Genomic DNA, 22629 nt, shown 5'->3' with positions numbered 1-22629 from the left:
ATTATATTGAATGAGACATGTTAAACATCACATGGTCCACAGCAGTAACTGAAGTTTGTAAATGTCTTGGGCAAAATCTACGAATTAATAGCGAAAATGTAACCATGATTTATAAACATTAATCTCGTTTCTGAAATGACAAATAACTAAAGCTTTATAGTTATGGAAGTCACGTCTCTTCTCTTCTGACGCATTTGTATCTTTGACGCTGGTCTTACAATGTTCATTGAAATTTAGGTATCAGATGTGAATGATGTTGTTCTGGTCGTAGAATTCCATTATGTAATCAAGCTTTTTATTCAGTACCATGTCAGTCCATGATTACTTTCTTCTAGTTTCAGTATTCATATTTTTATGTTTCATGCAATAAAGGTACCCAAAACTTGTACTTGTATCCTGTGGTTTGTAACAATTATCCAAAATAATGGTTACTGTTAAATATATTACATCCTTTTTTTTTTTTTTTTTTTTTTTTTTTTTTTTTTTTTTTTTCGGTAAATCTTAACATTTTTTTTCTCTTCCAGCCAAGGCAGAGGTGACAATGCAAAAAGCCCTCGTCACAAGGGTGGAGGTGCTACTGGCAGCAGTAGTGGCCCTAGGTCCGGCAACAGCACGAGTAGTAGTACAGACAGGGAAGCCGCTGGAAGCACCGGCAGCAGCGGGAGAAGACACCCAAGCAGCAGTAGTAGAAGGGGCGATAAGATGATCACCTCCACCCTCGTCGTGAGAGAAGTCAGCGAGGACGACGCTGGTGTTTACAAGTGCGTGGCAAAGTCAGTAGCTGGAGAGGCCACATCCCAAGCGAAAATACGGGTTGTACCGCGTAAGTTGGATTCATAAACAGGACTTTTTATTTAAACTCTCTTGATAGGTCCTTTGGAGGTACCTTTACCTTCCTAGGCTATGAGAAGATATTCCTTTATGGAAGTTCATTTCACGCGTTTTTTACACTGATTTTTTATTTGAGAGGAGTTTAATGTTGTTCGGTTTTTTTGTCTTTTCATATTCGTTAGATATTGATCGTGCTTGGGGTAGTCTTTCCTTATCGGGAACTATTGTTATCTGTGATTGAACTACAAATACAGAAATTAATTAAAAAAAAAAAAATGTAAGATTAACCCATTAAACTTACCGATCACATTATTAATGAGAATAACTTTATGCCTTAGCTTTTGTACCTTTCCCCAGTTATATACTATTTGATTAGTTTGTAAATCATCATAATAAGTAATCCTATGTCCCCTTTTAAAAATCACTTTATAAAAACACTATGATATCCCCGTGTCGTAACTCTCTGCCATTTTAAGAAAAATACAAATTCCATTGAAATCACAATGCTATATAAAGGCCCTATCTACTTGTATTCATTTCTCTCTCTTTTAGAATAATTTGTTCACGTACAGTGTGTGTATTTATGAGTGAGGATCAAGATATGTTTGTTAGCATTTCTTTAAAAAGAACCGCGTGTAAGTGATGTGCACCTGACTTGTGTTTCTGCTCAATATCTATCATAATATTTTTATCTTTATTTTTTAATGAATTCTTATGCGTTTATATATATACATGTATATTTATATATATATATATATATATATATATATATATATATATATATATATATATATATATATATATATATATTAATGAATTCTTATGCGTTTATATATATATACATGTATATTTATATATATATATATATATATATAGAGAGAGAGAGAGAGAGAGAGAGAGAGAGAGAGAGAGAGAGAGAGAGAGAGAGAGAGAGAGAGAGAGAGAGAGAGAGAGAGAGAGAGTAGAATTTGGGACCTTATGACTTCTCTGTACTTTGTGACGGTCATGAAACTCCCTTTTTATTTTTTGACAAGAATTATCATAGATTCTCATCGTGATTGAAATGAACACAAAAATCAGTCAAATGACTGTTTATATTGGCTTTAGTCGACTTACACTTTGAATTAAATCTAATTTAATGTTCTTTGATTAGCTACTGCAATGCAGAGAACAATTCATCATTTCAAAGACGAGAAAACTCAGCCTTGGCAATGTCATGACCAAAGCACCTCAGTCTATGAACAAAACACCTTCCAGCTAGTGGCATGAGAACAAATCAAGTATGACATGACCAAAACGTGAGCAAAATTTTATTTTTGACCGTGACTTCAGCAAAATACCCCACTGTCAGTGACGTGCAAAACTCATTGTGAGTGAATTAAGCAAAATGCCCCATCTTCAATTCCATGAACAAAACCCCTCATTACAAATGACATGAGAACGCTAGTCATGACTATAGCAAAATGAGAAAACGTTTCATGGCTAAAGTGATATGAGAAAACATCTTTTTAATTGGGTGGAAAAAGGAAACGTCTCATTGATAAATTAGTGTGAGATAACGTCCCGTTGCCGAATTGACAAGAAAACGCGTCTAGTTGTTCTAGATATCTGAGAAAACGTCACATCGCCGCAGCGATATTAGTAGAATGTGTCACTGACTTGTAACAGAAAAATCCTAGGATTAACATGTGCCAAACAGTACTGTTGCCATTTATTTACTTGATGAACGTTTGATAGTATTGTTTCTTTTTCGAAAATATTTCTAGAACCTAATTTAGTCTCAAGCAATTAGTATAAATACCAGAATTATTAGTGATGCTTTAGCGTGGTTGAGGACAGTACAGTATTCCATTGTTCTTGGGAAAGGACTGATAGGGAATTTTACCAGTAAACTAATTTATCGGGCAATATTGAAAACTCTATCAAAAGAAAGATTTCCCTTTCAATGTTGATATAATAATGATAACCGGTCACGTAATATCCGTGCAATGTAAATAAGATCGACATTCTTAATAACAGGTTGTCAATAATATTGAATAATGACAGAAGAGTATATTAGTTTAATTTTCAAATTCCAGTGGAATAAACGTGAATCCGTGATTTGGCATAGCATTCAAGGAAGACATACGTCTGATGAAATTGATTATTGAAATCATCAAAATTAAAAATTAGTTCCGTTTTGCAACAGTTTTATAGAACGAATTTATGAGAAACTCATTCTTTTCTGCTTAGTTCTGCTATATCATTGTTTCAATTTTTTTTTCTCCGTGTGTTATGGTCATCTTGTTGACATGCTTTGTTCTTCCATTTTTCTAGAATAATTTCCCATCTAAATTGACTGTACCAAACATGTTAAATTTAGTGTGAAAGCTTTGTGTTATCCAGTAGAGAATCTCATAGTCTTTATGCATCGGTAATATATCGTCTCGGTCTTAGTTTTGTCAAGACAGTTCCTGTTATACCTAGCTTTCCTAAAAGGAAGCCTTTACCATAAGTCTCCTTCGCCTGCCTCATTTGCAGTGCGCGAACTAAGTGGATAATGTGGTATCTTATACATTTGAATTCAGAGAATATTGGGAGATCTTAGTTCTCAGTCTCTGTACTATCGCTCTATCTACCTATCAGGTGGACGGAAGACATAAAATGGGTTATAAATGTCTTTTACATAACACTATTAGCAAAGCCCGCCAGGGTGTGTCGCACCATTAACATTCGGATTCGTTTAATTCAATATTTATTGATTTTCTTTCCACCTCAACGTTCAGGTTATTTCGTCCAATTAGTTCATCTTTTATACAGAAATGCTTTTGTTTTCACGTCTTTTACCTCTCTACTAATAATATTAGCTACAAGTCAGTTTTATTTGCATTGCAACAAGCTGCTGATTTGAGAAGCCATTAATAACTTTCATTGGAAACGAGTTTTTATTTTATTTAAAATATCACATTTCTTCTCGCTAGTATCATGCACTCTCTCTCTCTCTCTCTCTCTCTCTCTCTCTCTCTCTCTCTCTCTCTCTCTCTCTCTCTCTCTCTCTCTCTCTCTCTCTCTCTCTCAATTAAGAAAAAAATATCTATTTCTATTTCCGTCTTATTAACGGTGAGAAACCGTCACATCATACTTTTTAAGACTTATTAAAAACTTTCTCAACTCGTTTGAGCTTCTTTCGAATTACATCCAGACATAATCAAGAGTCTAACGGTATGACTTGAACATCATTGATTTTTTTTTTTTTTTTTTTTTTTTTTTTTTTTTTTTTTTTTTTTTTTTTTTTTTTTTTTGGTGCAAACGTTCCCATTTCAATATATTTTTAGTTTATAATCAATTTACCGTAAATGCCATATAACCTATAAGTAATTTACATCAAGACTGAAAATGACCGATCAACAAATTATATAAGAAATGATTATAGATAACTCTATAGAGGCGTGCCATTTTCATAAAGTAATTCCCATATAGTATATGTTATATGTCAGCCTCCACATTTGAAGAATTGCTGCTTTGTAATTCTGATAAATGTCTCAGGTGGGATGAACAACAAACTAAATAAATTTTCTGGCTTAAAATCGTGGATTAATTTCTTGAAAACAGTTTTGTGATATAAATAGCTTCTACGTTTTCTTTCTCACTTTTGTCTGTTAAAGATCCTCTGGGTTAGAAAAAAAAAAAAGTGTTCTTGGTGCATTGACTGCCTTTGAATGTACGATTTTCTTCCGCTATCATTTTCCCACCTAAATATTGTTACAATATTTCATCATTATTGATATTTCAGTGGGGAAATTGGAATAATCATTGAATTTACCGTCATTGGTTTCGTTTTTCTTACCAATTTTCATTCTTATTCGATGTAATTTCAAAATCAATAATAATAAAAAAAAAAGAATACTTTTTTAGGAACATGTTTCATTTTTGGCACTGTATTGTACATGAGAAGGTGAAGGGATTATAAGCATATATACAGTATATAAATGTGCACTATATGTATATATTAGTATTTGTATGTAAACTTAGGCAGACAGTTACGTAATCTTAAAGTGTTATATTGATTGATATGCTTGTTTTGTTAAAATTTGACGTTAGGTTTACCTTCTCTGTCAAAACAGCAGAACTGGGATAGAGGTCTCTCTATACGCTCTAAGAAAATTTTTTTTATAATACAAGTAATTCAGAGGGTAATCTTGTCAATACCTTTTTAGTCAACGTATGAGAAACAAATCTGCCTACATGCTTCCTTATAAAAAGGTTAATGTGTGTCTACATATATATATATATATATATATATATATATATATATATATATATATATATATATATATATATATATATATATATACACACACATATATATATATATAAATATATATATATATACATATATATATATATATATATATATATATATATATATATATATAAATATATATATATATATATATATATATATATATATATATATATGTCCATTTATGTATGTATGTATGTATGTATATACATATAAGTATAGGTATGGATATGTGTATATTTATAAGTATATATGTATATATATATACTGTATATATATATATATATATATATATATATATATATATATATATATATATATATATATATATGTATATATATGTATATATATATATAAATTATATAGATATGCATATATGTTTATATACAGTATATATATGTACATATACAGTATATATATGTACATATACTGTATATATATATGTATGTATATATATATATATATATATATATATATATATATATACATATATGTATATGTAAGTATGTATGTATTAAACATATCAATCAATGTAAATGTGTATATAGAAAGTATGTATTTTTGGCTTTTGGATCTGTATGTACTTCTATTGTTGATGTTGCATTGAACCTCATTCTGGTAACGAGGAATCCCTCTATTTTCATACCGTGACGACCCCACTCTCCCATCTCCAGCCATATTCTCACCATGTAAGTGCAACTGTACCCGGAGTTGGTGTTAATCCTGCTGCTGCTGCTGCTGCTGCTACTGCTTTCGCTGCTGTAGCTGTTACTGTTGATGCTACTGTTAATGTCGCTGCTTTTATCTCTTGATGCTTCTGCCATCTTATCGTTGCCACAGCTTTTTTTTTCTTTTTTTTTTTCGAGTGAGTGATTCTTATTGCAGTTCTCGTGTGATCTGCTTATATCCAGCTATGCGATGCAATGGACACTTGACGATCATTATTATTACCTGCTTCTCTTTACTGTATTATTTGACTTCGAAGAAGAGTTTCGATGAATCCTGAAGTGTGGATGTGTACATCTCCCTGTGATGTTGGACAACTCTAGCCATCAATGTTGATACACACACACTCTCTCTCTCTCTCTCTCTCTCTCTCTCTCTCTCTCTCTCTCTCTCTCTCTCTCTCTCTCTCTCTCTCTCTCTCTGCAAGTGTATGGTGATGTGTGTACACGTGTAAGTTAGGTTAAATGATAAAGACCCTTGTAACCTTAAACAGAGGATTATGAATGAAAGAAATAATCATTTAGATTGCACGAGTGTGTTCTGTTCGGAATTATAATAAAACAGGCCAAGGGTGTAATATATAATATACGCCAGCAAAATGTGATAGCATAATACATATTATATGCCATTATAGACAGTTAAAAGTTGTAATATCTAAGGACACGACTGAAATTTAGAAAAAGAAAAAAAAAACAAAAAAAAATTGAGAAACTGGAATCTGTTATGCAATGCTTATTCATCAAAAATCAGAGTGAAGTTTCTCTAATGATAAAATGTGGTATGTGTAGAATATTCTGTAGACTATTTTGACAGTTAAAGGTGAGATTCATAAAACGTCTGAATTTAATAAATCTGGAAAAGTGGAATAGCTTTTATGTTTATTTTTATTAAGAAATGTTAGTGAGTGTGGGAGTAATTGTTGGTTAAGTTTCGTTAAATGCTTCATTTAGTTTATACTTATGAAATAAGACTGAGGTTTTATTGGCTAGTTTATGTGCGTTGATTTTAATGTGGAATTAATGATATGGAAGGATGATCTAGAAACATAACAAAACTGCAACATCCACCTTTATCTGTTACACCTGTGTTATCTTAACCATGGTGCTGAAGGAAATCAGAACACTTGAATGAAACCTCTTTACGACTGTAGAATAGAATAGATACGTGTGTTGCTTTCATTAATTCTCTTTAATAGAGACTGTCCAGAAGATTTAACAAGCAAGTTAAGGAAGAACATTCAGAAATCTGTTTAGTACTAATATCTGTTGGAGCTAATATTAAAACATTGATACCGGATGAACCGAGAAAGAAAGATCTTATATTTAAGATATAAGATTTGAGCAAAACTTGCTGTGAATTCTGGAGTTTAGAGTTTGGATAGTTGCTAATACATATTTATAGGATAAGTTTGCCGAGTTGGTTTTGGTGAGTACATAGGAGAAGTTGAGAAAACAGAATAATCACTTGGAGATGTAGTGATTGCCAAAGAACACAAAAGTGTAGTGATGTCTTAAGGTTTGATTGTGCTTCTTTTGAATATTTAGTGACTTGCGTGTTGTGATGATTTGAACGAAGAAAGAAAATGCTTTGTGATTAATCTTTCTCCTTATTATTGCTTCATTTAATTTTATCTTCATGTTATCGCTTCTCTTCCTGTTCCTGAATAAGGATCTTTATCACAGTTCTCGATTCTACTACATTAATATCCACTTTGCATACAATTTTCAAGCATTATTAACTTCAGTTGATATTCCTTGGTTTGATTTGAATAAGATATTAATTGATTCCATTTACTACTGAAAATATCGCATTTGTCTTTGCTAAAAATTTTCACTTACGGTAGAGAGAATAAATTTCAAATCACGTTATCATATCAGTAATTTAAGATGACCAAAGCGAATCGCCATTACAAAAGTGATTAATACAGAACTATTATGTTTAAAATCAAAGCAAGGAATCAAATCCTTAGTAACAGTGTATGAATGAGCTTCGGGTATAAAGAACTTTCATAATCTTAAAAGCAGCTGTAGCAAGTTGACAACCTCGGGGCCTGACGCACCTACTTTCATCCACTTGATTCCATCCAGTGTTAAATTGCCTCATTGTTTGCGCATTTCATTCTCTCTCTTAATTCACCATTATAAGTGTTTTGTTTCTTACTCTAGATACTATGGGATTATGGGAGCTAGCAGGCCGTGAGACAAATGCAACTCGTTAAAATAGGGTCTGACTTGGCTTTGCAAGGGGACAAGCTTCGTTGAATGTTTTCCAATATATACTTGAGTGTTCTGCCTCTGTCTTGTTTTATCTGTGTGCAGTCACTCCTGCATATGTATTATCCTTCTTCCTTCCAACGTGTGTCTTTATTTTTAGATTTATACACATTTCAGACTTGAACATTTTTAAGATTTATTTTTTTTTTCACGCTTAAAACTGTATTGCGTCTTTTCACCCAACTGGTTTTCATTCCTTGGGAAGGAACTTTTGAAAACTATTATAATATAAGTAGTGGGTGAAATTTGCATATCTGTTAAACATTGAAGATTACTTATTTGGTATATTTTTCCCTTTACAACTGTCATTTCATTTCTTTGGGTATCCTTTTCGTTCCAGACTTTTTCTATTTCACTGAATTTTCTATACCAATTAGTCAATAATTAATCAGTTTTATGAAATACTTCTACGTATTGTATAGAACAACAGTATTTTAAGTCTGATTAAACTTACTCCTTTTGTGGGACTTTATACATATTTACCGAGAGAAACAACTATTTATTGGCAATATGAAGGAGGTTTAAGTAAAATGGGCTGAAAATCTTGCCTTTTGTTTAACGTTGATATTTATGTTCTAATGATTTTTATTCTACTTAAGCAAAGGTATAAATCTTTAAATGTTCAAGAAATATCGAAAAGTTCCTGGAACTGATCCTTCTCACCTGTCTGACAAAGAACAAGGAAAAAAAAAAAGTGCTGCATTGCCTTATATAGATGAAAATTGCTTTTTCGTCTTGCTGACTAATTGCCTCAGCAGTTAGTATGCATTTGGATAATGATGGCTTCTTATTGTAATACAAGTGCTAAAGCTGAACATTTTGATTTATTGCGTCATATTTACTCACAAATTATGAAAGAATGGCAGGCTTTGCAAATGAAATTGCTTTTGAACAAAATTGAATTAAAAGATGTCATAGTTCCGTTGTAAGGTTGATGTAAGTTGTTTCTTTGTCAATTTTTGGGATTCCGTTTTTCTTTTGAAGTTCATATAGATAGTGAATTACTGTATAATTCTACTTACTCTGATAAATTTCATCATTGTATGATACTGTGTACACACCTTGAGTTGCTTATTGGCCAGCGAAAGAAATCGAGTGCTGATATGAAAGTCGAGTTTAACAAACGGTGGAAATATTTTTCGAATGAAAATTCTTAGATTACAATAGAAAGCTCGTGACTTTTTCACACTAAGAGCTAAAAGTTTTTTATTTATATATGCTGTATATTTTAAACCTATTCATGTAAAATTTTGGATGACTTGTAACGAAAAAGGTTTTAAATGTAAAGTTTGAGCGTGGGAAAAAATCATATCAATATTTTACAAAAGCACTGAAAACTGTCCTAGGATGTAATAGACCAATTTGTATGGCAAGTGACGTAATTAGCAGTGGGTAGATACTGGCATGAAACTACAACCCATCCCCCCAGCCTACTGGTACTGGGATGATGTCAGCTAGCTTCTGGTGTTACTCTTCGCTGTATAGTTATAAAGTTTCCTCCTCAATTTTATTTAATATTCAATAAGTGTTGCACTGTTTAGAATTGAAGTAATGGACTCGTTCACATTGGGGATATAGTTTTAGTGGGAACAGATGCAATAGGTCTCTGCCCTTGTAGGGAACATTCGCTATCACTGTCCTTCACGCGGTACACAGTAAGCATTACTAAATTGGCTTTACAGTGACGCGCTTTTCAAACTTCTGCTTAACCTTCGTTCACCTTCCTTTTTTCTTCCATCTTTCTGAACAATCTCTTTTAATACAAGTTAGTGGTTTACACCCAGTTGTACCTTAGCACTGAATAGCCTCCTTGGCCAAAGTAATGGAATATATGGGCCAAACTCCATGAATCAAATAAAATCACATGACTTTGATCTTAATTTGAACAACTCTATTTTTGGAAAACAAACTTACAATCTTACTTAGTCCTTGCTGCATCCTTGGCAGTGATGGTGCTCCTCAACCTGAAAGAAACAGGTAACCAGATTATGGAAAGGTATTAAATGTAGCTAAGTCTTCTAGTCTGTGATTTTTGTCGGTCACTTACACCTCACATAACTTCCCTATACATCTTTAAGTATGGTTAGTGCTCGGCTGATATCTTGCCTTGTTGGTATATGTTTATCGAGATAAAAACTTATGGTGCCTAGTTGTTGTTGTTGTTTTCTTATGTTTTTTATAGGATGACGCTTTGAAAGATTCACTAGGTTATTACTCTTTTGCTGCTACCTACTTGTGAAGCGATAAAGCCGAAGGTTTAATAACTGGTAGAGTGGAAAATTCAAAGGTAGAAGATCATTTTGCGTCATATAATGGCAACAGAATAAATTTGATTTCCTTATTTTGTATCATTATATCATTGCAGTGATTTAGAGATAAATAACTGACACCTGTAGTGGCAGGATAGTGACAGGCTTGATTGGTAACGTCTGTGCCTGGTGTTTGCCAGATGGGGGTTCGAGTCCCGCTCAGATTCGTTAGTGACTTTGCAACTTTACCATCCTTGTGAGCTAAGGTTGGGTGGTTTGGGGGAGCCTATAGGTTTATTTGCTGAGTCATCAGCAGCCATTGCCTGGCCCTTCTTAGTCCTAGCTTGGGTGGAGAGGGGGCTTGGGCGCTGATCATATAATATATGGTCAGTCTGTAGGGCATTGTCCTGCTTGCTAGGACAGTGTCACTGCCCCTTGCCTCTGCCATTCACGGGCGACCTTTAAACATTTAATTGAAGTACCCTAAATATTAAGAATTTATTAGTTGAATAATGAAGTTAGTCTGGAATAAGAATGGTAATTTTTGTTCTAAGAAGCTCATGTTAATGGTTTTGGTAATGGACATGAATGTAGAATTGTTTAGGCACTTCATTAATTGGTAGCTCTAGTCAGGCCTTGATGTTAAGGTCATTTACTTTTGCAGCCTTCTTATGCCATTGATCAGAGCTTACTCAGCTTTCAGTCACCAGGTCTGAGATGGATTTAACTTTCAGAAACTAAGAGAGCACAGTGAAATTACGTGTTGCCTAATATGACCCAGCAACAAAAGATTCACTTATTCAACAACAGATAGTAACTAAACATAGAGAACAGAAAAACCACCTTCAGAAACAGTAACTCTACTTGACTTTACGGGAGTCTGGCAATTATGGTATGTTTGCGATATGTAGCGGCCAGATATGATAGACCAATGGAACTAAATTCATTAAATGTGTTCTTTGCTTACCATAAAAAGCCAGGATACCCTCTTAGGGCACTTTTTTAAGACTTCCACCGCCAGATTAAGTTATATTCTCCTCCTTAGAATTGAACAATAGTTTGATAAGTATAACTACCACAGGACCTTCTACTCCATGTCAAGTCTTATACCAAGGATGCTTAAAGCATGAGGGCAGTGCACTGCCCTGTAACTTGCAATAGTCATTGCCATAATTGTTTTAATAAATTATTTTTTTTTTGTTTCCTCTAAGAAGTTTAGACCAGCTCTTACAGATGGTTTTGTTTCGTTGTGCAGGACAGTATTCACAAATCCGAATTTTGAGGGGCTATCCCTTATCAAAATCCCCTTTGAATTGATTATTCTTTTTGTCTTAGTAACCTTAATGGGGGTTTAACTTCAGTATTCATTGAATACTTATGGTCGCCCGGCCCATTTAACCAATGGGTTATTCCGATGAATGGGAAACTAGAACACTATGTCAAAGGATAGCAGCCCATTGTAACCACTTCGTGGCCGTATTTCTCCATCGTTAATTATTGCCATTTTTTATTACCGGTCTATTGCTGCCTTGACTGTCAGTTGAAGCTTTTGTAAAACGAGAAATTTTATGACTGAAAAACAGAATGTTTTGAAAATTTCAGAGTTCTCAGATTTTAACAAAATTTTCAAGCAAATATTGTTCTTGGTTACAAGTATTCGTGATGTGATAGGTTGGTCGCTAGATGCAAGATATTTAAAGAGTTATTGCTGAAGATTTAAAGTTTTTAAAGTTTCGTCTCTTCACTTGAACCCTCTAAACTTTTCATCCGACTAGTCATCAATAATATTTAAACAGAAAGAATAAGTGAGCATTTTTATCCTACATAATTATCTTGTATGTTTTTGTCGTTCATTAATTAATGGTAATAGTCTTGGGATAATGTGACATCTTGTTTTTCGTTTTAAGATTTGTGCATTTGGAAGTTTAAGTTGTTGAAAGAAACAATCAGGAGCTTTTTCATCACACAGTCACTCACACACAGATCAATAAGATTTAAAGCTTTTTAATGCGAATGTATGTGTTTATAAAATCAACTGCATACAGTAGTATGTGCTGAATCTTTGCCTTTTTACATTCACGCACTTTATAATACTTGTATATTATAATTGATATATAGATTTACTCCTGTGTTTATGAAATCAACCTTTGCTAAAGTTAAGACAAATATTTCATCAGCCCTTGTGTATTTCATAAAATTTCGTCTTGACACAAATGACATTTTAACATTAGTCTTGAAAGCATTGACATTCCAGGCCTTCGGTGGAACTGTGACATTGTTTAATGGCTTATAAGCTAAGCAAAAAATGGGCATGTTGGGATTTGGAAGACTTTTAAATTGCATAAAGAATTTTCTATATCTTATAAGAACTCTTAGCAAAGTCATCAAACACATGATAATTATTCTGATATACATTTAGCATCAGGCACCATCAAGGTCAGGAGATTTTTGCAGTTTTAATAATATAAAAATGTGAGAAATCATTTATTAAGATATTTTCTTGTATTAACTTCAGAATTCCTTATTTTTTTCCCACAGCAATAGACCCACATCCTTTCGTGGATAAGTGCCCGATTGCTGGCTACTGCTTAAATGGAGGTACCTGCATGATGTTCAAAATAGTTGGTGAATTAGTTTGTCAGTAAGTATTACTTCTAATATTACTCATTTCAAATTTTTCATTGTGAGTGCAAAACCCAAAAAAGGGAATTTGTGTCGTCATTCAAGGCATTATTTAGTAATTGCAAAGATTTTGCTTACCAACATTTATCAAAGGGTTTATATGTTCAGTGTACAGTATTCCATCTTAATAAGTCGTTATTTATACATCATAGGTCTTCAACCGTTATATTTGAATCACAGCATAGTGATATCTTTGACTCTTACCATAAATGTTGTTTTTGGAACAATTAGCATTGTCTTTGAACACTTAAAGCCATATCTTATTGTATGAGGTATAGACACGTCTTTTGACATATGAAACATTTCATAAAATCATGGAAAGGTTAATGTCATGGAAACGATTATTATTATTTTTTTATGATATATCCGTATTTACATTTGTAAACTTTGCTAGGACAGTGATCAGGTTGTAATGGTATTGTAATAGTTTTCGTGCTAAGAAATTTCAAGTCATGTATGAGGTTTAATTTTCACCATTAGAAGAAATCGGACAACAATTTATATAAAATGCTAGGCTAACTTCTTGAAATAATTACTTCTATGTCGCCATTTTTTATGTCAAAATATTCTGATAATTGGTTAATGCTGTCACAGACTGGATAATCTCTCTCTCTCTCTCTCTCTCTCTCTCTCTCTCTCTCTCTCTCTCTCTCTCTGCTTAATATCTAATATCACCAACAGGTGTGCTGAGGGATTCAAGGGCCAGAGGTGTCAAGAAAAAGAGGTGTATCCCACATTCCGTAAGTTTTTCCATTGCTGTGAATACCTTACAGCATTGGACAGATCATGTTGAGGATCACTCCTCGTCTCCCACTTCCCCTCGTGGTTCTTTTGATTCTTCCCTTGGTCTTATGATCCGAGTCCTCTTCCTCGGGCATTCTGAAATACCTTCTCAGAACACTACATCACAAAAGTCAAATCCTCCTGTTCAAACTGGTTTTGTACTACTGTATACATTTGTATTAACTTTAAGGTTCTAGTTTGAGTAACGGGTGGTTTTGAATACATATGAATGAGATAATTAATGATGCTTAGTTTCTCTCGATACTTTGTAAATCTTGTGTTTACCATAAGAGTTCACCAAATTTTAAATTATTAGGTTTTAACATCTATTCTTGTTGATGGTATTTAATTTGTGGTCATTCTTTTGCAGGATTCAAATCATTATATGAAGCTTGTAATTTGTATGATTACTTTGATACAGTATACATAGTACATCACTTAGAACAGTGAATTAGATTTGAGCAGCTTTCTTATTCACACATTCAGTCAAATTGCATTAACCAGTAAAATAACTCCAGCTGCAATAAAGTTATATGTTTACACATATGAAGAACAATCTATTGCATAAATTAATTAAAAAGTTGTTTTTCAAATATTAATTCATTTGAATGTTTTGTTCCTTAAGTATCTGTCTTAGATTTAAGAACTTTATTGGCATCTTCATTGCTGTTTTAGATACTATTGCATGGTACTACTGCTGTTATTTAATTGTTCTAGGTTACTTAAGAGAGCTGAGGAAACTGTTTTAAGCGTTATTTATCATATATCATGGGATACATATAGATAAACATGTATATATGTGGGTTTATGTATATATATGTATATATATGTGTATATATATATATATATATATATATATATATATATATATATATATATATATATATATATATATATATACTTACACATACACATATGAAAACTTCACCTTCAAAGGCTAACAAAAGTTTATTCATTGGAAAATTTCCCTCGCACATTGTATGAGGCTGTTTTGTTCCAAGGTATAAGGCATGAACTCTTCCTCAATTTTTTACGTGTGCCTCAGAACACCAGTGGATGGTTTTGACCATATGATATCCAAGTAAGTGCCACGCTGAAAAATGTCTCTAAGAAGTAATGGAAAATCTGAGCCCTCCCATTTCTGTACTTGGAATAAACAGAGAAGTATGCTGCAAAGCCATTACTTTTGAACCTCTTTAAGAATTTACATAAAGGTTTGACCTCTTCACAAGGGTTTGTTACTGTAGGTACCTGTCGAATTTCGAATAATTCATTATGTCTAGTTATGGGTAATGCAGGCTGGATTTTTAATGACATTAGAATTACTACTTAATAGTTCAATAGAAGTCCAATGTTAGCAATTACTTCATCTGATGACACTTGTCAATTCACATGGGCGTTTACTAAATAGGTCATGGAAACAAATCTGCAACTTAGTCGTAAGAATAACAGCCAGGAGTGAAACTTCAAGCAGGTAAAGCTTCCTTCTAGTTTCTTTCTTGGCGTTACTTTCCAGGAGAGAATATAATTTGGAAATACTGTTTTGTAACCAGATACTTACGATGGTCGCATCCCAGGAAAATTTAATTCCAGACCCAACTATAGGAGATGACATACTAGTAAGTTTTACCTTTAGTATTCATCCTTTTTGGATATGTTTACTTTAAAGGTGTAGCAGTTTAGCATTCTTTGCTAATTGTTAGTGTTTCTAGAGTTGTTTGACAATATGCCCCTAAAAATGTGGAAAATAACACTTGTCTTTCCCTGTGGCCTCAACAGTTGTGATTTGTTGTTTCTTGGCCAATCTCTCGCATTTCCCATACTATTTCTTGTTAAAAATCACTCATTATCATTGCAGTTTGGGTGATTTTATAACATTAGGAGATTCTACAATTTTATTGGTAGAGGTTATCCATGGATATCAGCACCTAGAATGGTCTCCGAATATGCTGTAGATAATTGTCTTTTTAAGGGAAGTAAAGCGTTGCGATCAGTACCTGATAATAAATCACCTCCAATTGTTCTCAATATTACCTTAATAATCAATGTCCTTGGTTTTGTTGGAGATGAGGAGGGTTGTAAATTATTCCCTTTAAGTAAACTTATATCAGTGATTTGTCGAGCCATCATCTAAACTTATTGTATTATTCCTAAACTTGACAAGACTTAGGAGATTTGGTCGCAAGTGCGAGATACGACTTTTTTTACCATCACTTAATGATAATCCCACAAGAATCCTAGAGATAAATCCCATATACAGTAGATGCTTAACATTCACCGTAGTGGTCCATTCAATCAATTTACCAGGCTTTCTTGTCATCAATGTTTTCGGTTACTCAGCAAGTGACTACAAATTGATTGTATTCAGTCATTTTCTCTCTGCTCACAATTCATGAAAAGATACAAATTCCTGGAAAGAGGAATTGTATGACTTTCTAAGTGGTGAATCCATTGCTTAATAATTTCATTGGAATGATGATTTATGACAAGACCATTTCACCTTAAAACATTTTGCTCTGAAATGTCCCTCATGGGTACCTTGATGCATTTTCAAAAAGGCCAACGGTAGTGGTTGAGCAGTTGATTAAAAACGGACTATATATCTTAATCAAACTTTTGTTATGTCACCACTTCTCATCTTTAAAGACATTAAAGAATATTTGTCGTCTGAATGTATTTTGAAACCAGGTATGTAACTTTGCCAAGCTCAGGCAGAGCAATTTACCTATGAGGTACAAGAACTCATGTTGGACATCATATCCACTCACATAATTACTAGAAAATATCCATGATTTAACATCACATAATAATTATAGCAATTTTGTAGGTTTTAAGTTCAATGTGCCACTTAGCATTAAAAACATTAAGATATAGGTTTTTCCATATTGATTCCTCAATTTCTTGCAAATCTGTCAGTACACTAACCGTCTGCGCAGTTTTCATGTCATCCAATCTCTCATAATCACAATTATTTTTATATGACAGTGGATGAGCATCATATCCCTCCTCTTCAGTATGTCATTTAGTTTAGAGTGAGGAGAGTTATATTTAGTACAATGAGCATTGGTTCCATACTGCAGATATGTCCATTCCAGATAGTCTGGTCCACTACCTGCAAGAAAATTAACACAAAATATAAAGGGTGGTATTTTGAAAAACATAATGAAGGGTGATATTTTGAATATTTTAATAACTCCAAAGAAAATCATAAATTTTGGGACGTTTAGCAGACACTGCAATCTTACTTGGAAAAGTAGAATGATATAAGCCTAAGGGACCAATAAAGGAAAAGCAACACAGTGGATTAAAGAAATGAGGAAGCAAAGATTGACTATGAAAGATAAAAAAAAAAAACCTACCAGCCAAGCTACAACCCTATTTGGAAATGCAGAATTCTGCAATCTTAAGGGTTGCAATGTGAAAATCAGCCTAGTGCAAAAGGGAATACAGAATTAACAAAAAACTATAAATGAAAAATAATAAGGAATCATAGAATGTATTGGGATCAGTAGCAAAATTAAATAGATAAGCCATATATAAACTATGAAATGAGACATATGACAAACTATTCAACATAAAAGCATTTACTACACGATTGGACTTTTGAAGTTCCAACGATTCAACTACCAGATTTGAAACATCATTCCACAATATAGTCACAACTGAAATAGAACTAATAGAATACTGTGCAGTATTAAGCCTTATGATGGAGAATGCTAGACAATTAGAATTAACTGAATACCTCGTACTTCATACTGGATGGTACTGTCTGGGAAGATCTGAATACAAAGGATGGTCAGAATTATGAAGAATTTTATGAAACATGAATAAAAAAGCTAACTGAACGACGGTGCCAGATATTAATATCAAGATCGGCGATAAGTAATTTAATAGGCTACAAGTTTTTGTGTGATGAATTAAAACGAGTCAGCATGGCAGAATGAAACAAATCAAATATATCCTTGAATAAGTCGTTGAATAAGATATATTTCAACCTGTTCAGCAACAAAGCATTTCCACTGAGTTTGTCATAGAATGGCAAATCCTTATCTGTAGCCAAACTTCTTAATGATACCAAATATGGAGGAGGGGAAACCCAAGCAGAAAACAAATAAGTCTTCCTAGACAACGACTTTATAAAGATTGAGATCAAAATGATGGGAAAGTAAGAGAAGAGGTGCCGTTTATATGCCTGTTCCTTTTACCATCGCGAACAAAAGGAGCTTGCTTATTAAATTTTGATTCTTATTTACAATGGCAAGCTCTTCTTCCATTGAATGAATATCACACCAATCTTGGGTAAGTACATGTATTGAAGTTGTCGATTTTAGTTTGAAAAAAATTATTTATGCGTTTTATGTTGAATTAAATAGAGTGCTGTGTTGTCTTGGTATAGTCTTGTATGGGTATTCTTCCATAAAAGTATTGAAAAAATAAAGTAACATTTAGATTTTGGTAGTTGGGAAATAGTATAATAGGTGTATAAATGGGTTAAATTAGAAGAAGTTTTATTCATAATCATTATTGTTTGTTACTCTTATTGGTATCATACGAATTTTTTTCTATTTCCTGTGTTTTATAAAACTCGTGTGCTAACTCTTTATACAGTTTCCTCAGACATCTCTAATTATCCATGGTAGCACAGTCATTCAGCTGCTTTAAAGCTGAAGGTGTCTGCATAAGCTACATTGGAGGCATTGTCTTTATAAATTTTAATGTCCAGGCAGTGCATCTTACATTTTATGCCAGAAAAGAAAAAGTTGAAATTGCATGGATTTTTTTATGGAGACTGGTCCAAATGCAAATACTGTTTAAGGTTCATAGTAGTAATTTTATAGAATATAATAGAGGTTTTCATTCGAATTGTAGTCACATTATCATTAAAATATCTTTGATGTTTTCTTCACACAGTATTATATTTGGGCCTCTTAAAGTTTAAATTTTAGTGGCCGTAGCATTTGACTCGTCTAATTCTCAAGTTGATCGATCAAGGGTTTGGCATGCTGAAGACCCTTTCAAGCTTCATGGCATGAGCCTGCCAGCCGTTTAGATCAAAGACCAAAATCATATAATCTTCCCTTTCCTGCCAGGGGCCAAAAGCTCATTCCAGTGACACATCAGTGTTCTTTGACACAAAACTACGCAAGGATTTTGCTGCCGGTCTTACGCTTTGATTTACCATGCCCTTAGCTACCAAAACAGTGACAAATTTCTAGTCAGCATGATCACTTTTCTCATGGTTCCCTTGTTTTCTTTATTTTCCTTCTTTTCAATTTAGTTTTTAAACCGCTTCCTTGATACTGTACTGTATAGCATTTGTAATACACTCCAGATACAATCCATTCTCTTTAGTTCCTACCAATTTTAGGCCATTTAACCCTTCCTTCAATCGGCTTCCCTAATTTTTTTTAAGTTAACCTGCTAAGAGCTCCCTCCTCCTCCTCCCCCCTCCCATTCCATGCAAAACTTTTCTAAGAACGGCAGCAGGAGCCAGCGTTGATATTGGCTGTTTTCCCCCCCAGTGGACTACCGGCACCCCTTTGGTCGTCGCCAAGCCAGGCTTGGCTTGCTCTTGGCCAGGTAGACCTCGCAAGTACGTAGCCAGCCACCCTCCGCAAAACCAGCTTGTGCCTGTCAACATTTCTGTCCTTTTTTATTATTGTTGTTTTTTTGGTAGTTGCCTGCCTCTGGATTGTATGGTGTAGTTCATCAATAATATATTTTTGCACTATTGTTGTGTTGTTTGTGCCATATAGTAGTATGCACAGGCATTAACTTGGAGCTTCTGTGATCCGATCTTCATCGACTGTCGACAACAAAAACGTCATTGGTACTTGCCATAGTTTTAAGACGATTTTAACTGCCTTTTTTATATATGATTTGCCATGCAATTGCTTGTTTAATGAGAATTTAATATTTTAGCAGAAAATTCTGATGATATGACATACTTTATTTTTTATTAGACATCCTGTATTTTTATCTCTTCTTAGAAACTCTACATGATAGCGACTAGTGACTTCTTTCTACTCTATTTGCATGTTGTTTCTTTACTGTAATTAAAATCAAACAAAAACAGCATGATACTATATAGTGAATGTGTCTAATGGGTAACATAACTGGATTATGTACAAAGAATTTGAGTACAAAGCTACTTACTCTAACATTAGATTACTTGTTTTAACAGTACACCATATGGATAGAACATATTTTTCTATCTTAATAACCAAGCTTTACACTTTTCATAAAATTTATATATAGTTCTTCTATAATTGACACATTTTGATAAAAGAATTTAAATTTTCAACAACTTGAAATCATATAATAGATAATGCTTTCTCTTCTGGTCACACTTGAACTTCATTCTTTTGGTTCTTTCACCAAGTCTGGGCAAGCTCTTTTATGTTTGTGTATTTTGTTCTTTGAGATGTGTTCATATAAGAATGTTTACAAGCTCCGTTTGTGTTTCCCAACATTTTGTGAACTTTATTTTATTCCCTGGTTAAAACTGGTCACAGTGATCCCTTGCATTTCATTTGCGCTTCAAGTATCTATTTGCAAGTTCAAATAAGTAAGAATATATTTTGTGCCTGAATTTGTTAAAGTTCTTACTGTTCTTTATATTTTTATCACCAGCTTAACTGTTATTGAAACTTTATATTATTCACATGGTTTTATTATACGGATCATGATAAAGTATAGTGAACTTGATTTCCTTAATATTCGCAGTTTTATGATTGTACAAAAAAAAAAGAAGATATACTGAAGGAGTAATATGATATACTGAACAATGTTTAAGGTGTGCAAATATGTCAGCCATTTTCTTGAGAACTTTCGATAGGCTACGAACCTTCTTCTTAATAATGAGTTAAAGGCTCTATCATTAGATATGTTTGCTACAAAATCATTATGAATATGTTCTTCATTTCATTCCTCATGATATGAAAAGAGAAATAAACAGGAATATTGAAATATGCCACATCAGATTCGTCAGGATTTAGAGCACTGTTTCCTGGAAACCTAATTATAATAGACCCTTGTAGTGGAAGTTATTTACGACCTGTAAACAAACCACAAAAGGTGGAATCAATAAGGGTTAAATAAGATTAGTTTACTTTATTATTTCTCTCCTTTGTATTTTAATTCAACTTTTAATCCTATATGTGTATCTATAAGCTTCACTTGCGCCATTCCAAAAAAAAAAAAAAAAATATTTAATTTCTGGATGAAATTAAAGACCAAAAGATAGAGGTTCATACAGGCATTTGAAATGAAGGAGGGGTGACATTTTTCTATTTTGGTTTATTGAAATGCACTAGAATATTTTAGTGAATTGCTAGACTATGTAGAATGTCTTTTTACTTTTGGTACATCTGTGTTTATATTCTTAACCAGTGTATCTATATTTGGCTATAATTTATAGCTTACCTACTGTTATTACAGCTACACTTACCTATGCACACCTACACACATACTGTATATATGCATAGCAGTATATATTTGTGTGTGATTTATATATATACTGTATGTATATATATAAATATATATTGTATGTATATATATAAATATATATATATATATTATATATATATATATATATATATATATATATACATATATATATATATATATATATATATATATATATATATATATATATATATGTATGTATATATATATATGTATGTATATATATATATATATATATATATATATATATATATATATATATATATATATATATATATTGTGTGTGTGTATTGTTTATTATAGTGTAAGAGCGTGATTTTAATATATGGTGTACATTAATACTGTATATGTAAATAATGGTATATTGCTTATATTGTTTCTTTTTTGTTTTAGTTTAGTTTAAACCACAATTTTTATATTACTAATGCCTTTTATCAAGAGATGTACATGTTTTATTTTGATATTGCATGGCTTTGAAATAACAGTTTTGCATTGATAATTTTCATTTATATATTAGATTAATATTCCTGTTAATCCATGAATTACTCCCTATGTTCTGCTGCTCCATTTTTTTTAGTTTGTATTTAAGCACAGTTGTGCATTTACACTTCTGACTAAATTAACACATTAATCCAAACAGAGCGTGACCCAGTTTGTTTGTGTTTAAGCTACGTGTCCAAAGCTTGAATTTGTTTTGTACCAGCATTGTTTTTCCCATTATGAAGGGAGTATTTACCCTTTTGAGCATTACTTTTAGCTTATTAGATGCTCTTGGCTCACAGTTTACATTTGCTGTGTATAGAATTTTTCATAAGGCTTTATTAGGACAAGGCTCAAATGAATGCTTAACCCCTTGTCAATTTGTTTGAATATTGATGAAAAATATACATCATATGCAAGCTGATGGTAAAAAAAATATATGTTGATGAAATGGTCTAAAATGTTATTTCTGTGACATGAAGGAAGTACAAGTCAAATAAAATTATATATATATATATATATATATATATATATATATATATATATATATATATATATATATATATATATATATATATATATATATATATAAATGCTATATAAGGAGTCCTCAGCCGAAACCCTTACTTCTAATTTAAAACTATTGGCAATCATATCGATAAGCAAATGTAAATTTGATATGACAGAATGTACTATTACTTGAAATAGTATTTGATTTGATTTACTCAAGATGTAAACTGAACATTAGAATGTAAATTTTATGGGTACTCTTTTCATCAACGTCACTATTCTCATTATAGATATGAATTCAACTTATAGAAAACCTTTTGAGATTTACGAAATAATGTCAAGGCCA

At 32.5% G+C, this 22629-nt stretch overlaps 1 protein-coding gene across 3 annotated transcripts in view; it reads left to right on the top strand.

Moving 5' to 3' along the window:
• The window catches only part of LOC137642701 (uncharacterized), a 259550-nt gene that overhangs the window by 227057 nt on the left and 9864 nt on the right, over positions 1-22629 (top strand). For 2 of the 3 annotated variants that reach the window (XM_068375492.1, XM_068375493.1), the window contains exons 4-6: positions 525-823; positions 12900-13002; positions 13725-13783. In XM_068375492.1, coding sequence (XP_068231593.1) covers positions 525-823; positions 12900-13002; positions 13725-13783 — 461 coding nt within the window. Of the gene's footprint in view, positions 1-524; positions 824-12899; positions 13003-13724; positions 13784-19348; positions 19420-22629 lie in introns of all 3 variants that reach the window. The other variant, XM_068375494.1, reaches the window with a different exon arrangement.

The sequence above is a fragment of the Palaemon carinicauda genome, chromosome 6, assembly GCF_036898095.1.
Source record: "Palaemon carinicauda isolate YSFRI2023 chromosome 6, ASM3689809v2, whole genome shotgun sequence".
Classification (NCBI taxonomy): Eukaryota; Metazoa; Arthropoda; class Malacostraca; order Decapoda; family Palaemonidae; genus Palaemon; species Palaemon carinicauda.
Note: the sequence above shows the minus strand (reverse complement) of the source record. Positions and strands in the feature narration are given on the sequence as shown.